This window comes from Myotis davidii, unplaced genomic scaffold, assembly GCF_000327345.1.
Source record: "Myotis davidii unplaced genomic scaffold, ASM32734v1 scaffold332, whole genome shotgun sequence".
NCBI lineage: Eukaryota > Metazoa > Chordata > Mammalia > Chiroptera > Vespertilionidae > Myotis > Myotis davidii.
Window position 1 is genome coordinate 4,639,439 of NW_006285779.1, and position 16,722 is coordinate 4,656,160.

The 16,722-nt window shown below is 39.1% G+C and overlaps 1 protein-coding gene and 1 long non-coding RNA gene across 4 annotated transcripts in view; both read left to right on the forward strand.

The window, feature by feature from the left end:
- The window catches only part of ERLIN1 (ER lipid raft associated 1), a 38,445-nt gene extending 27,578 nt beyond the window's left edge, over nt 1-10,867 (forward strand). For all 3 annotated transcript variants that reach the window (XM_006756560.2, XM_015559355.1, XM_006756561.2), the window contains exons 10-12: nt 4,746-4,835; nt 5,741-5,820; nt 8,644-10,867. In XM_006756560.2, coding sequence (XP_006756623.1) covers nt 4,746-4,835; nt 5,741-5,820; nt 8,644-8,868 — 395 coding nt within the window. In that variant the 3' untranslated portion in view covers nt 8,869-10,867. The remainder of the gene's footprint in view (nt 1-4,745; nt 4,836-5,740; nt 5,821-8,643) is intronic.
- A 4,612-nt stretch (nt 10,868-15,479) lies between these two features.
- The window catches only part of LOC107181971, a 3,687-nt gene continuing 2,444 nt past the window's right edge, over nt 15,480-16,722 (forward strand). The window contains exon 1 of the long non-coding RNA XR_001512686.1: nt 15,480-15,762. This is a non-coding gene — a long non-coding RNA (uncharacterized LOC107181971). The remainder of the gene's footprint in view (nt 15,763-16,722) is intronic.

Below are 16,722 nucleotides of genomic sequence, written 5' to 3' on the forward strand. Positions count from 1 at the left end.
AAAAAGAAATGTCTTTCAAAAACTGTCATTTTTCTTAAAGTTCTTGCATATTCTTTGTTAGAGATTTATTTCTTATGTTAACTTCTTTGCTATTATAAATATGGTTTTTTGAAGGTACTTTTTCTGACTTTATTGCTTTTATATAGGTATACTGTTTGTTTTTTCACTTAGCAATCTTGTTCAAAATGATATTTCTAATCTCTTGGATTTCCCATGTGAGCAGTCATACTATCTTCAAATCAGTTCTGTTTTTTCCTTTGTAGTCCCACACTTTTTAGTTCTATCTTATTGCTTTAGGCTATGCCTTGTTGAAAAGAAAGATGGTAATTGGCATTCTTGTCTTGTTCCTAACTTTACATAGTCCCAATGATGTTGGCTGCACTTAACTTTTATTGGGTTAGTGAAGTTTCCTTCTGCCTCTTGCTTGACAAGAGATTTTATCATTAATGGCTATTAAAACTTTTAGAATTTTTTATGTATCTGTTGAAATGACCATATACTTTTTCTTTTTAAAGCTGTTAACATGGTGAATTATAGTAATAGATTTTCTATTACTGGATAATTTTGTCTTCCTGGGATAAATCCACTTGGTCATAATGGAAGAGATTCACCCCAATACATTTCCTTATATGGTTTGCTGGTTATTTCTGTAAAATGTTTTTATTTCAATAATTGAGATCAGCTTATAATTTTTTCCTTCTATTCTTAATGTCAGGTTTTGTATCATGGTTATATTAGCCTCAAAATGAGATGCAGAACACTTCTTTTCTAGAACATTTTGTATAAACTACATATTATCTCTTCTTTGTAGATTTGGCGGAACTCACTTGTAAAAGCCATCTTGGTCCAGTGGGGTTTGCGTTTGTTTTTTGGTTGTTTGTTTGTTTGCTTGTTGTATGCTTGGTTTTTTGTGGTAATAGTTAACTTACTGTTTTAATTTCTTTAATGCATATAGGCCTACTCAGATATTTGTTTCTTTTTGAGTTCTGGTAGTTACATTTTTCTAGAAAATTATCTATTTCATCTGTTATTTCAAATTTGGGGGCATAAATTTGTAGAATTTTTTTTTATTTTTAAAACCCTCTACCAAATCAGTATGCTGCTCCTTTTTTATTTTTAATATTATTTACTGTGCCTTTTTTTCCCCCCTGAATTAATTTTGCCAGAGGTCTGTCTTATTTTACCCATCTTTTCAGAGAGTTGGATTTTAATTTGGTTGATTCTATTGTCACTTTTTAAAAAATAATATCACTTACACTTAGTTTTATTATTCTACCTTTTTGAGCTTACTTATTGGTTCTTTTCTAACTTACTGGGTTAATTCTTTAGTTTTCAGTCTTTTCTAATGAAAATATGTAAGATTATATGTTTTCTTCTAAGTTCTGCTGTAGGTGTATCTCAAATTTTGAAATGTAGTTTATTGGTTTTCCGTTTTAATTTAGAAAATTAAAAGGGTTTTTAGAAGGCTACCTTTTCAGTGTTGATTTCCAATAGTCAGAAAATGTTATCTGTTATATGAATTCTTAAGTATTTGTTGAAATTTGCTTCATGGCCTATCAATACATGGCCCTTTTTTGGTAAATGTCTGCCCACCTACAAAGATTGAATGTACATTCTCTATATGCTGGATGCAGGTTTCTCTGTATAACCATTAGGTGAGGCTGGTGTTGTTCACACCTGTGTTCTTCCAGTTTTTCCCTTCTTGAGCTGTCCGTTTCTGAGGAAGGTGTGTTAAATCCCACTATGACTATGGATTTGTTAACTTAAATTTCTTTCTTTATGTGTTTTGGGGCTATATCATTAAGAGCATTCAGGTTTAGATTGTTACATCTCCCAGGATAATTGCACCCATTATGTAGTAACCCTTTTTATCCCAAACATGTTTTTGGCTTAAGGTCTATTTTTTCTGATGATAATATAGCTATACCAATTTCTCTTGATTAGTTATTTTCTTGTTGTATCTTTTCACATCCTTTTACTTTCAACTTTTCTATGTCATTATGTTTTAGGTGTGTCTCTTGTAAACAGCATATAGCTGGATTTTGTTATCTTATCCAATGTGAGACTCTGTCTTTTAACTGGTGAGTTTAGTCTTTTTATATTTATTGTGGTTACTGCTACGTTTGGGTTTGTTTATATTATTTAATTTTGTTCTATTTGTCATGCATCTTTTTCTCTGCTAATTTCCCCCCTCTTTTCTGATGGATATTGAATTGATTGGATTTTCTTTATTCTTTTACTTGATTGGAAGTTTTACATTTAATTTTTAGAATTATAACTAGTCATGACCTGTAAAATGTTTAACAAGCATACCTGACTTGACAAAGTCTAAAGTTATTCTATTCTCTTCTTGATTAATACCTTAGAATACTTTAATTCTTATCACTGTCCTCCAACTTTTCATATTACTGTTGTCTAGTATTTTAGTTTCATGTTGTTTTTATTCCCCCATTTATTATTATAATCATAATTGATTCTTACAGTAAATATTTCAATTTACATGTATTATGTAATTTTTTCTTCTCCATTGTTTCTGGCAATTCATTTTTTTTTTCCTGCTAGTTTTTTTTCGGTAAAGGCTTAGAGTGGAAACTTACTTAGTCTTCCTTGGTCTGAAATGCTTTTGTTTCATTCTTGAATGATAATTTAGCCTATAATTCTAAATCCAATTATTATTCTTTGTTACTTTGGTGGTATTATTTTATTTTTGTTTAGCCTCTTTATACTTTTAAGATTTTTCTCTTTGTCTTTGGGTATTCTCCAGTTTCACTATGATGTGTCCAGGTAGAGAAAAGCTTACTTCTCATTGGGCTGGTAGAAAGAGTTTTAATTAATTAATTTCTTTATTATTATAGTTTTATTGATTTCAGAGAGAAACATAGAAACATCAATGATGAGAATCAACAATCGGCTGCCTCCTGCACGCCCCCTACTGGGGATCAAGCATGCAACCCGGGCATGTGCCCTGAGTGTGAATTGAACCATGACTTCCTCATTGATAGGTTGATGATCAATCACTGAGCCATACTGGTCAGGCAAGATAGAGTTTTTTAGTCTCACTGGAGTTGCAGTTCTGTAGCTGTCTCTCTGTTGTATACAGGAGTCTCAGTTCCAGCATCTCAAGTCCTCATCTTCTGACCCCCCTGCTTGGGCAATAACCAAAGTTCTTCTCCCTTACTTGTCTGATAACCACCCCTGGGCTGCCACTGTGCAGACTCTCAGCTCTCCCTTTGCTTATGTCTCTTGAGTAGCTCCCATTTTTTTCTTAGAATCTCAGACCTGGGTTAAAAAACAAATTCTCACTTAGAATCTCAGTCATGTGTTAAAAAACAAATTTGTTAAATTTTATCTAGCACTTTAAAGCAGTTATTTTCAACCATGTGCCGAGGCAGGTACACTTGCGTGCTGTATGAATTTTTAATACCTGACTATTTAGTCAGGGCACTGACCTCTATCCCTTAGATTGTCAAATAAAAAAAATCACAACAGCAAACACAACAATAGTTGTCCGATATGAATGAATCAATAGTATACCCTTTTTTTGTCAGATTGACAAAAAATATAGTTTTTGGTGTGTTGCAGAATTTTAGTAATGAGTTTATGTGTGCCATGAGATGAAAAGGTTGAAAGTTGCTGCTTTAAGGTGTTGGTAGCTGAAGGATTTTTCTCACTAGCCTACTGCACCATTTTTCTAGACTAGAAGTTTAGTCATACTCTTTATGGCTTTATCCACACACATTAAAGAGCAATGTTAAATGGGATTATGGCAGCAGTTCCCTAATGTTGAAACACCAGTCTCGGGGTTCTAGCTGCAGATGCCAGATCCCCCCCACCTTTTATTCAAGTTTCATCTTCAGTTTCTGCTTATTGCTAAATTTCTAGCCCAGTTGAATAAAAGTTTAATTAGAGTCTTTCTCCCTTGGTCCTGGATCCTTTGATTGGGCCAGAGTTTTACTAAGAATGTTTCTCCTTTTCCCCGCCTGTAACAGCCTGCTGCAGCTAACTTGTGCACTCCCAACACTGTCTGTACATTCTCAGATGAACTGTCCTTTCTCTTTTATCTTCCACGGCAGTCAGTATTCCTTCTCTGATATTTTCATCGCATTATTTCCTTCATGGCAATTTAACAGTTGATCCTGAGCATATTAAAGCCTAAATTCCTTAGGCTGTCACTCAAGACAGGTGTCTTCTAGCCCTCTTTCTATTCTTACTTTTTGTTGTATCTCTTGTCAGCTGACTCTGTATTACCTCTCACTTGCTCATTTCGTACCTTCTTGTCTTTGTTTACACCTTCTGCCGTGTCCTCCTAGGTCATGTCCATTATTTTCTTTAAGATTTCTTCTAGAAGGCCTTCCTTGGTGTAACTTACCTTTCTTTCTCCTACCACATTATATTAATTGTCCTCCCTTGCCATGCATTTATGTTGCTATGTTTTTGTGTTGAATACTTTGATGAAGTATCCTCCCCCGCCCCCCCCCCATTGCTATTTAATCCCTTATAGGACTGGAACTGTTAACTTTTGTATTCCCCTTCCCACAAAATTAGCACTGTCAAAACAGAACAGTAAAGTAGGAAATAGACTCCCTTCTATTCCATGGAGTTGTTTACTATGTGGTTAGATAAAACTTAATGAAACAGTCCATAACACCTTATGTAAGTAAACGTTAGACTGTGTGCTGCTGATTCTAAGTACCTGTGGAGCTAGGGAAATGTTTTTGAATGTGTCTTCTTTTGTATGATTATAGAGGCAGAGAAGATTGCACAAGTGGCAAAAATTTGGTTTCAGCAGAAGGTGATGGAGAAAGAAACTGAAAAACGCATTTCTGAAATTGAAGGTACATCAGGAAAAAAGAGGCTCTGACTATCCTAATCTGCCTCTCTGCCCCAGGGGTTGGGCTCTATGGTGGGTGGGAAGGCCCTAGACAGAATAGTCTGAAGGAAGTGGCTGACTTGATATTGTAGATTTTTTTTTAAAATTGCCATTACATATCTAGCTCTTGGTTTGGTTTGTGACTTTGGCTAATTCAGCCTTTCCTTTTCCGACTTAAAATAGGGCTTATTAGCTCCACTTTGTTCCCAGGCAGTATGATAATTACCCATAATCAGTTGTAAAGAATGTGTAAGATGAGAAACCCCAACACAACCAGTTTCTTTCCAACCTGTCAACGAAAAAAACACACCATACAAATTAGCCGGGGGAAAAAGAAGCCACGGCTTTCACAGAGCTCTCAAACTCCTTGATTTCACAGTGAGATGTTCTCAGCTCATAGTCTTGAAGACCAAACATTCAACCTCTTCTGCTTATATACTGCTGCTTTCTATTGTTTAGATCAAATGTGGGGGAAGGGGGGGACTTAGTAAATAGAGCAGAGCTTTTGTGTCTGGATTTAGTTATTTCACTTGGAGCTGAGAGTGGGGTGGGGTGTGATGCTTTGGGTGATGGGGGTGGAGGAAAGAAAGAGCACTTTTAGGTGGAAACTGAAGTGGGCTCAGCTGAGCTGGGAGTTGTTCAACACTGACAAGAGTATTCCCAGTGAAGTCCTCAGAAGCTGTTTGAGGACTGGGATTTGAAAACTGCTAGAGTTATTACTGGTATATGCTTTTGAAATAAAGAAGTGATCGAAATATCAGGCAGTGGAGAATGGGACTGTTACCTAAAGTAGAGTCTGAACTTGTTACCCAGCTGAGGAAATAGATCACAAGTTTCCTTTGTTTTAAATACGCTGTGTTGTTTTGCTAGATGCCGCGTTCCTGGCCCGAGAGAAGGCAAAAGCAGATGCTGAATATTATGCTGCACATAAATATGCCACGTCAAACAAGGTGACTGTCTCTCTGTGCCACTCTCCTAATAATACAGTTTGGGGTTTGGTTTCTCTTGGGGGGGCTCTGATGTGATAAAGGAGATTTATCCAGTGTCAAGAAAGGACAGTTACTGTCACATTCTCTAGAATCAGCCAGTCACTTGGCAAGATATATTGCACACTTATTGGATAGGGAATTTTGTATATTTGCATATAAAAATGGGGAGCTCTGACAAAGGCAAGCAAATATATAAAAATACATGCCGTACAGCAAGCACGTCAAACAAGCACGTCGCGGCCCACAACGAACATTTTTGCAGCCCAGCTAATATAATGGTATGCAAGAAATGATTTAATAAAAATTTCATGACTTAATTTTTATAATATCCCGTTATATATAATTATTAATAACGAACTACTACGTTCGCTATTGACTGATTACTATAATCATGTTACATTCATTTCCCTTACATGCCTTAAACACAGGCACACCATTTCTCTCCACTAATACTAGCAGCGAATATTTTAGCAGCCGATTGCATGTCATTAGTCTGGTACTGACTTGTTTGGTGTGCACAACAGGAAATAGTTCGCTTTCAGAGAATAAGAAAAATAGAAATTTGCATTACGCTTTTTAATTGTGCAGATATTCAGTGTCTGGTAAGTTAATGTCCAAGAAAAAATACAATTTTTATTAAAATGTTCTATTCTTTTATATTAACGATTACTCATTTATTTCAGCCCTTTGTATTCCGTATGTCTCTATCGAAATAAACCTATGTTTCTGTGAAAATTGAAGCTTTTGTTTTTTGCGACCCACATAAACTTAAACCTTGTTTATTTGGCCCGTGTTAGCCTTTGAGTTTGACATGCTTGCCATATAGCCATTTATTTGTCCTGCTATATAAGAATTCAGTAATCAAGAAAATTGAGGGGCTTCTGAAATGACAAAAAGAACAGAAGAGTAAAGTTTACTTAGAATTGCTTCCCAAAGAAGGTAGGTTTTTTGAGTAAACTCGTTTATAGCAGTGTTTCTCATCAGAGACATTCTTGGCATTTTGGAGTGAGATACTTCTTAATTGTTGAAGATCATCTCATGCATTATGGGATATTTTGCACCCCAGGCCCTCGCCTACTAAATGTCAGTAGTGTTTGCCAATTATTTTAATAGTCACCACCCCTCCCCCCACACACACACGTGTTTCCAAATGCTACCAACTGAGTATTGCTTGTTTACTGGGCTTTTTAAATGTTCTAGTCATGAGGCATTTTATGTGTAATAACTTGAGAAAGGAGGTTGGGTGATGTATGAGTGACCAGTTTTTGTTTAGGGACTGGGGTAAGTTTAGGTCTAGGGACTACTGGCTAACTTATCCTAGTTGGCAGAAATTATTTAATTAAGAGGCAGCAAGAACCCCTATGGTTTTCTGAGAAGGGAAGGGGATCTAACCAAGGTTTATAAGGTTATTAGTTGTAGAATAGATTGGACAGAAAGAATGGAGACAGAGATTGCTAAGGTATAGGATACAGTTTCCAGGATTAGAGTGAAGATTGAAGGTAGAGACAGAGCTTAAACTCTTTGGATTTAGAAAATAGCCAAATAATCTGTACTCAGAAGAAATGATAAGACTTGAAATTCAGTATGAATTTAGAAATACATTTAACATATTGGAGGACACAGCTCTATAGAAACAGAATGGAGTTTGGTCAAGATGAAGACGAGATGAGAAACTTGAGTTTACAAAACTAACATTTCAAATCTGTCATGGGAGAGGTTGACTAGGCACAAATATCTAGATCTTGTCATGAAGTCAGCCTGTGCCAAAAGGGCAGCAAGTAGTTTTATGTCACTTTGAAAATGAAAAATGCTGTTCAGTTTTATGTCACTTTGAAAATGAAAAATGACTTATAATAATAAGACCTTAGAAAGTAATTTGTTTATACACGGTGAGCAGATTGGATGGCAGTGTTTCAGCAGGGATATGAGTCAGCTGGAGAAGGTGTAGGTGCAGGAGTGGAAGATGTCAGAGGGCTATGAAGAACAAGGTGGGCTTTTGCCTGGAGGACAGGCTGGGACTTGAGATGAAGAGAGAATTGCTAGGGAAGGCTCTGAGAGGCTTTGGAGTATATTTTAAGGATCATTGGAAATAAATACATTTTAATCAAACCCAGAGAGACTATGATTGGATATATCTTAGGATCACAATTTAAACAAGACACTGTGACGGAGAGAAACCTGATGATTGACAAATATCTGTCCATCACAAACAGATTAAACATCCAGTTTCTGGGTAGAGGCAAGAGGCCAGACCAGGTGATTTCTTGAGATATTTTCTAGTTCTGGCATGTGATCGAGAAAAGCAGAATCAAAGGTGGTTGATGATAAGGTTCTGAGCCCAGGCCCTTCCTTTGAAGCTCTGCCACTCCCATCCATTGACCTGTTCATGTATCAGGAGAGCCAGGAGAAATTCCAGGCTGGCCCCAGGTTGATTCAGCTGGATGAAATGAGAAGGTCCATATGGAAGTCACTATGGAAATGTTATCATCATTACTTAGTGAGTTATCATTCATTGTTCCTCAAAACCACCCCCAACCTTTTTTCTTCTTAATTAAAAAATAAACAGCTTCTCCTACATTGTAACAGCTTGTTGAAGGAACTTCAAGTTTGGAATATAGCTATTAATGTGATAGCCACACTTCAAAGTGAAAGAGGGTCATTGGCAACAATTCAGATTTGAGTAATTTTATCAGTAGTGCAATAGGGAAATGTGTGTAAGGAAATAGAGGGATGAATATTGCACCAAAGTGTCCTGATGCCTCTGCTCCTGTTTGCCCCGCACAGCACAAATTGACCCCGGAGTATCTGGAGCTCAGAAGGTACCAGGCCATTGCTTCTAACAGTAAGATCTACTTTGGCAGCAACATTCCGAGCATGTTCGTGGACGCCTCTTGTGCTGTGAAATATTCAGATGTTAGGACTGGAAGGAAAAGCTCTCCTCTCCTCTCTAAGGATGCTGCTGAGCCCTCTGGAGAGAGCCCTGTCCAAAAGAAGGAGAGCATAGGTTGATGCAAGAGATGGAAATGTTCTCCCATATCAAGATGTGGCCCAAGGGGTTCAATGGGAATAATGGTTACGCGACTCCCTGTGCTCGTGTGTTCTGCCTCTCCTGTGGTAGTCCTGGCTTACCAGCTGATTCCAGGATAGAGCCAGCTGTCTGGCACCCAAATGGTCTTTTCAACCACAGTTTTATCAAGTATGCTGTGTGTGATCCTTGCTAATTGGTACTCATGAAAGAAGGAAAGTCTAATGCTAAGATACTGCCTGCACTGGAATGTTAAACACTAAATACGTAACAAGCTGTGCTTTCCTAAGCTGAGATCTATTGAATAATGTTTACATTGGTCCCAGGGGAAGTGTGTGCTCAGCCATTCAAGAGATAGAAGGCCAGAGAGAAGATGGCCAGGATGTGGTAAGTGTAAGGATGACTCACTACACCTGGGACCCGGGCTCTCTTTAGGGTCTGCAGTGTACATCCATGTGATTAGCAGACTAGCTGAAGTTCCCCAGGAAATGATCTTCCAGTTGAGCAACCATTTACTTGATACAATTTGTACCTTTTTGTTTTCCTACAGTAAAGTTGGCTTGCTGGGACATGCACCTTGTCACTCAACCAGATTCCTTGTAGAGATTCCTAATCACTAGTTTATTGCATTAGTAGGCTCAGAGATAGAACTTGGTTTCAAGTTTTGGATGAGATGAAACCTGGGCTTTGAGTCAAAGTTCTGGGGATTTGAATTCTCCTCCATTGGGTGATTACTGTCTGTGTCACTGCCTCAGGCTGTGTGTGACTAAGGTACTTGGTTTCTTGTCACAGACTACTCCTTATAAGTCACCTCTCAGCTCTGGCTGGCCAAGAGCAAGACAGGGCTTTCCCAGAAATAGGAGCAGAATACAATTCCTAGCTATTCACTGCACAGTATTGTATCATAACTGCAGGAAGTTTTTAAACTGGATTTGGGGTACATTCATTTGCCCTAGTACCTCTGCCTACAGGCTCTATTCTAGGCTGCCATGATTACTAGCACACGAATTCTCCTTCTCAATATTGTTCATCAGGAGCCTACATAGTGTAGAACAAAAAGTAACTTGGTCATTTTTGTCTCCTTCCCTATTGGCCCTGAGATGCTGAAATCAAAGTTGTTCTCCAGCTTCACCTTCCCTAGGAGATTAGGATTCCACTGACTGCCTGGGCAGCCAGTGGATTTAATCTTCCATGAGATGATGACATTAATCTGTGGCTATGAGAGACCTATTTCACCTGGACATTTTTTCCCTTAAAGATTAACTTTCTTTAAAAAGTGTGCCCCATAGTTAGGCCTGAGTATGTGCAGCTTAAGACCTTTTGTGTAGACTTTGTTCAAGCCAGACAGAAAAGTCATGGGATCCTTCCAGCAACCTCTCAGCTGACTCTCAGTCTCATGACAGTTGTGAGTTGTGCCAAACACTTTATGGGAATGGAATCCCAGATTTGAGTGGGTCTTTTCCTTGGGCCTTATCCTATAAAAGCATTTGTAATATGGAGAGAATCATTTTTTCGTTTTTGCTCATTAATTGTATGCGTTCTCTTTTTGAGTGAATTTTGTGTTCTCCAGCCCTCAAAAGAACTTTTGAACTAAAAATAAACTCTTCACCTGTCATATATTGTTGCTGCAGATAATGATTGTTGTGGGAAACTTGGATCATTGGTTTCTGTGCTTTCATTACTAGAGGTGTTTTCTATTCCCATGAGCTAAAAGTTGCTGCCCCAAAGTGATGGATGTGGATTATCTTACAAGCCACAGCCCTGGTGCAGAGTTGAGCAGGGAAATCACATGGTGAAGTTTTAAAGAAAGTACTTCCACTTGAAGTGTGCTTCCCTGGGCTCACTGGAGCACTAGGTCTAGCCCTCCTTCAGGGATGTTCCTTTTGGCAAATATATACTGTAATCTTGAGTCTAAATTTATATGTGAAAAGCTACCTTTTTTTAAAAAAAAGAAACTAAATAAAATTATTTTACTATCAGTGATTTGTGTTTTCCATATGTCTCTGTTCTTTTCTGTTGTCCTAATATGCTTCCAAGGCTTTCTTGCCCATTTCACTAGGTAGCCACTTTATTTAGTAGTTTTACTTAACTGTAGAGGCTTTCCTTATACTCCTCCCAGAACACTGCCTCCCTAGTATGAGAATATTAAAATAATTTTTAAATATTTTTTAATTATAGTTGACGTAGTAATTTCAGCTATATAATAGTGAGTAGACATTTCTATGACTTATGAACTGGTCAATAGATGGACTTACTCATATGTTGATATATATGCGATTCGATATGTATGCTATTTTGTTGTATTGCTCCTTCAGATTACCACTTGTTCTGATCAGTGGCACACGCACTTTCTGAGCAGCACTTCAAAACATATGAAGACGTGAAAAATCCGTACTAACCAGTTAAAATGCAGATTAACTATTAACCGGTTAATAATACGGATTTTGTAATCCAAAGAAGACACAATAATTTCAAGAGAAACATCAAAAGTGCTCTATTCAAAGTAATGTCCATCGCTAGCTACACATTTCTCCCATCTTTCAGGTAATTTGTGGAAACCATCCCAATAGAACTTCTCTTGTTTTGAGGCGGACCATTCAGAGACCCAATTTTTCACTTCTTCATACGTTTTGAAGTGCTGCTCAGAAAGTGCGTGTGCCATCGATTGGAATGTAATCTGAAGGAAGGCCTGGTGAATACAGCATGTGGGTTAATACTTCCCAGGCAGGATCTTTTAGCGTGTCTTTAACTGGTTGTGACGTGTGTGATGGTGCGTTACCATGAAGCAAAATTACTTTGCAGTGTCTTCTGGCCCGTTCTGGTTGATCACAGTATGGTTCAAATTGATTATTTGTTGTCGGTAATGATCAGTACAGTGGGGCCTTGACTTACGAGTGTCCTGACTAATGGGTTTTTTTGAGATATGAGCCATCTCTAGGCCAATTTTTTGCTTTGAGTTGCAAGGTCAAAAAAATTCGGGTTACAAGCCAGCTTCAGATACCCCACCGCTAATTGGCACAGAGAACGTCACAGTGATTTGACATACGAGTAATTTGAGTTATGAGCTCCGTCACAGAACGAATTAAACTCGTAAGTCAAGGCCCCACTGTATTAACGGTTTCACCTGGTTTTAAAAGCTCATGATACACCACACCTTCCTGATCCCACCAAACACAGAGTGTTGTCTTCTTTCTGAAGCTATTTGGCCGTGCAGTGCATGTTGATGGTGGACCTGGGTCAACCCATGATTTTGTGTGTGTGGGATTCTCAAATTAAATCCACTTTTCATCGCCAGTCACAATTCGATGCAAAAAAGACTTTCTTTCCTGCTGTTGAAGCAACATTTTACTGATGACTTTTCGGTTCTCCATTTGTCTTTTGTTCAGTTGATGTGGCACCCATTTTCCTTCCTTTAAAATCTTTCCCATTGCTTGTAAATGATTGGAAATTGTTTGCTGAGCAACTTTAAGTTTTCTGCAAGTTGTTTTTGAGTTTGACGCATCTTCATACAAAAATGCTTGTAATTGTTGGTCTTCAAACTTTTTCGGTTGATCTGCCTATGTGTAACTCCATCTATAGAAAAAAATCCACATTATTAACCGGTACACCTAGTAAGGATGTTCTGATTCATTGCGGGATGCAGCCAGCTACAGAGGGGGGAAGGGGAAGGATGGTGGGTGCCCTGCAGAGGCTGCCTGAGAGCTGGAGGAAGGGAGGAGACACCTTGAAGCAGAGGAAGGACAGGTTGTATACATTATCACTGGCAATGGTGATGTTAGCCCAGGAGCCAGGTTGGACCTGCTCTTCCCATGCTCTCGACATTCCCTTCTGGGGACAATTTCATAGTAATGTTGGGACAGCAGGGCTTGGTAATTGGGAGTTTTGAGGACAGCAGCACTTTACTCAGTTTCCTGTAGGATCCAACCCCATAGTATCCTACATCTGCTACTGCAGACCAGGGAAGTTTAATTGGAACCAATTATCCTCCAGGTGTTTGGTAGGTATGAAATTGAAGTTGGACTTTCCTTTTTGCTGTGGGTAAGGAATGTTGTGACCAGAAGTTGACTGACTTCTACTTGCTTCAGGATTAAGTCTCAGATGTGTGTATACAAGGCTTTTTGTTTTTTTGTTATTTTGCCCCCACTGACCTGCTTGCCCAGATTCTTTTTTTTTAATTTTTTATTACAAAGGGTATTACATATGTGTCCATTTTTGCCCCCCGCCCTAGACAGTCCCCTAGCCTCCCCTATCCCCCAGTGTCTTATGCCCATTGGTTATGCTTATATGCATGCATACCAGTGCCCAGATTCTTGATTGTACCTTCTGTCTATCTCTGCATATATTGTTCCATCTGCCCAACTTTTCCCCAAAGCTCCAACTTTCCTTTGCTAACTCCTAATGGTGTCTCCACTTCTTCAGACAAGTAACCCTGCATGATTGCCCAGGTCAATACCCCACGTGTCCCCCTTCGTAACATTTCACACACCTTACATTACCTGCTTAATGTCTTTCCCACAAATCATTCAGCTCTCCAGGGGGCAGGGACTGTGACCATGGTCTTCCCTGGGGTAGTAGTATTGCTCATACTTAACATAATACCTGGCCCATATGAGTTATTCCTTTGTGTTGCATGAACCAAAGGATGAATGTGAAATGCAGGCTAAGTGACTAGTGGGGAAAAGGACATAGAAGTTAGGTTAGAGTGTCCATGTCAGGACTTAATGTGAACAATGAGCAGATACCAAACATCTCAACCCGTTAACCCATCCTTGCAGTGCTCGCTCCTCAGTGGATTCAGCAGAACAAGTTTATGCACCTAGTATAGCGGCAATTATTGGGTGAGTTAGTTCACCCAGTCTGTGGGAATCGACATGTTTCTGTCTCTGAGTAGACTTTAAGTTTCTGTAGTGGAGAGAGCACAGGGCCTGATACATATACGAGTGCATCATAAAAGACATTGAATTATGTCTTCAGCAGCAGTGAGCTAAGCTAGCTAGATTTTAAACCTTGACCACAGCCCTCCAGGAAAATCTCAACAAGCCGGCCCAGCCCCTCAGCTTTCTCCTGGTCTCTGGTCTGTGAATAAGCATTTAGATCCTACAGTTGTCCCTTGAGCAACCCTGCAAGTCAAAACTCAGCATATAATTTTTGACTCCTCCCAAAAGCTTACGGATAACAGTTGATTAACATATTTGTATGTTACTATGTATTACATATTACTACAATAAGGTAAGGCAGAGAAAAGGAAATGTTATTAAGAACATCGTAAGGGCCCTAGCTGGTTTGGCTCTGGATAGAGCAGGGGTCCTCAAACTTTTTAAACGGGGCCAGTTCACTGTCCCTCAGACCATTGGAGGGCCGGACTATAGCTTAAAAACAAAACGGGAACAAATACAATATTTGTATTTGCATGTGGCCCGCGGGCCATAGTTTGAGGACCCCTGGGATAGAGCGTCAGCCTGCGGACTGAAGGTTCCTTGTTCGATTCTGGTCAAGGGCACATGCCAACGTTGCAGGCTTGATCCCTAGTAGGGGAAGTGCAGGAGGCAGCCAGTCAATGACTCTCTCATCATTGATGTTTCTCTCTCTCTCCCTCTCCTTTCCTCTCTAAATTCAATAAAAAATATTTTTTTAAAAAAAAGAAAATCATGAGGAAAATACAGTTAGAGTATTTATTGAAAAAAAATCCATGTGCAGTGGACCCATGCAACTCAAACCCATGTTGTTCAGGGGTCAACTGTAGATGCTGTTGATTCATTGCTCACTCCAACTGTCCATTATATAGACCATAACACAGAATGACATTTTACTTATTTCCCTTACCGTGTCTCTCTGGAATTCGTACCTTTTTCTTTTTTTCCTATTTATTCATTTTTCTACTTTCCATCGCCTATAAATTGAATGTGTCTCCCTGAAGCATATATGTTGAAGCCCTAATCCCCAGTGTGATGGTATTTGGAGGGGCGGCTTTGGGGAAGTGAACAGGTTGTGAGGGTGGAGCCCTCGTAAATGGAATTAGTCCCCTTATGAGAAGACACAGGAGAGAAATATCTCTCTCTTGGCAATGTGAGGACACAGCAGGAAGGCAGCCATTTGCAAACAAGGAAGAGGGCTCTTGCCAGACACCAAGTCTCTGGCACCTTGATCTTGGCTTCCCAGCCTCCTGAACGAAGAGAAATAAGTCGTTTAGGACACCCAGTTTATGGTATTTTGTTACAACAGCCTGAGCAGACTAAGACACCATCTACTTCTATTTTTTCTCTTCAATTTTTTTCTTTCTTCCTATAAGTAATTATTGGGTATCTAGAATGTGTTAGTTGCCAAGGTAACAATAAGGCTTATAACCTTGTGTGGGTGGGGTTGGGGGTTTGGCAAGCAAATAAAAGGCACTTACAGGGTAAATAACACTGAGTGGCCACTGGGTGCAAGGGGCACAAATGAGGCTCAGACCAGCCTAGTGGTTTCTAGGAGGCAATGTCAGATTTTAGCCAAATTTTAAGGTTGGACAGGAGGTAGCCAGCCAGCTAGAGAGGTGGTGATGGTGTAATGTGTTCCAGGCAGTGGGAGCACCAGATGGCATTTTAAAATGCAATTCACTGTCTCCCCTTGCCCCAGTAGTGCCATGTCTGCACTTCACAAGTGTTTCACTGCAGGGATCCTCCCGCACTATGGAAGCTGCAGGCATTCTGCACATATATTCAACTCAGATATGCCCAAAACTGTCTCCAGGAACAACCCTCAACCAGTGGGAGACAGGAGCCCAAGTGGTCAGGGAGGAGGTGACCTTTAAAACCTTCCCAATGCAAACAGTTACCCTCCTGACACAATACGAGAAACAATGTGAATATCAAACAATTCAACCCATGTTTGAGTGCCTGGTATGTATTAGGAAACCTAAATCGTGTAAAGTATTGGGCCAACAGTGAACAAGATAGTGAATAAGACAGATACCATCTCTGCTCTAAGAGTGAACAGTAATGTCAGCTATGGACTTAGCTGTTGGTTCATGGGTTGTAACAAACAACCACTCGGGTGCAGGATTTTGATGGTGGGGGTGGGGATATATGGGAACTCTGTATCTTCCACTCAGTTTTGCTGTGAATCTAAAAGTATTCTAAAAACATAAAGTGTTAATAATAAAAGTCTATTTTAAAAAAAGTCCTTTCAAGATGTTTAAGCAAGGGAATGATATGCTTACATTGTTTTAAATCTGTCCTTTCCCAACATGTTTCCAACATCTCACCATATTTCTTTACCTACTTTCAACATCCAAAGCAACATTAAAGTCCTAACTGTCCAAACATTTCCAGGTCAATAATTTACCTCACTGTGAAATGTCTGCAAATGAATACCTGGAAACAACTTAGCAAAAGTATCAGTGGACAGGTTCCACAGAAGGTGCTGGAAGGAATACAGAAACATATCAAGGGCCTTAAACTAATGACCTCTGCCTGAGTTCTTCTCCCTGTGCAAAACCATCAGGGGCTGTGCTCCATACCAGCTCACAAGCCCCAAAGCTAATGGATCCACGAATGCAGGCTAATGAGCAATTCTGTAGTCTGTTGTGAGAAATACAGAGAGATGGCCCTGAAATAAGTGGAAAACAAATTAAAAAACCATTTAATGAATTTTTGTGCTTCATATATATTTAATGTTTGTAATGGTAAGTAATAGAAACCACAGTAGACTTCTTGGATTTTAGGAAAAGATTTATTACAGTAAAAATTCCCCATAAAATAATGTATAAATATTATTTATTTTTTAATATATTTTTTATTGATTACAGAGAGGAAGGGAGAGGGAGAAACATCAATGATGAGAGAGAATCATGGCCCATT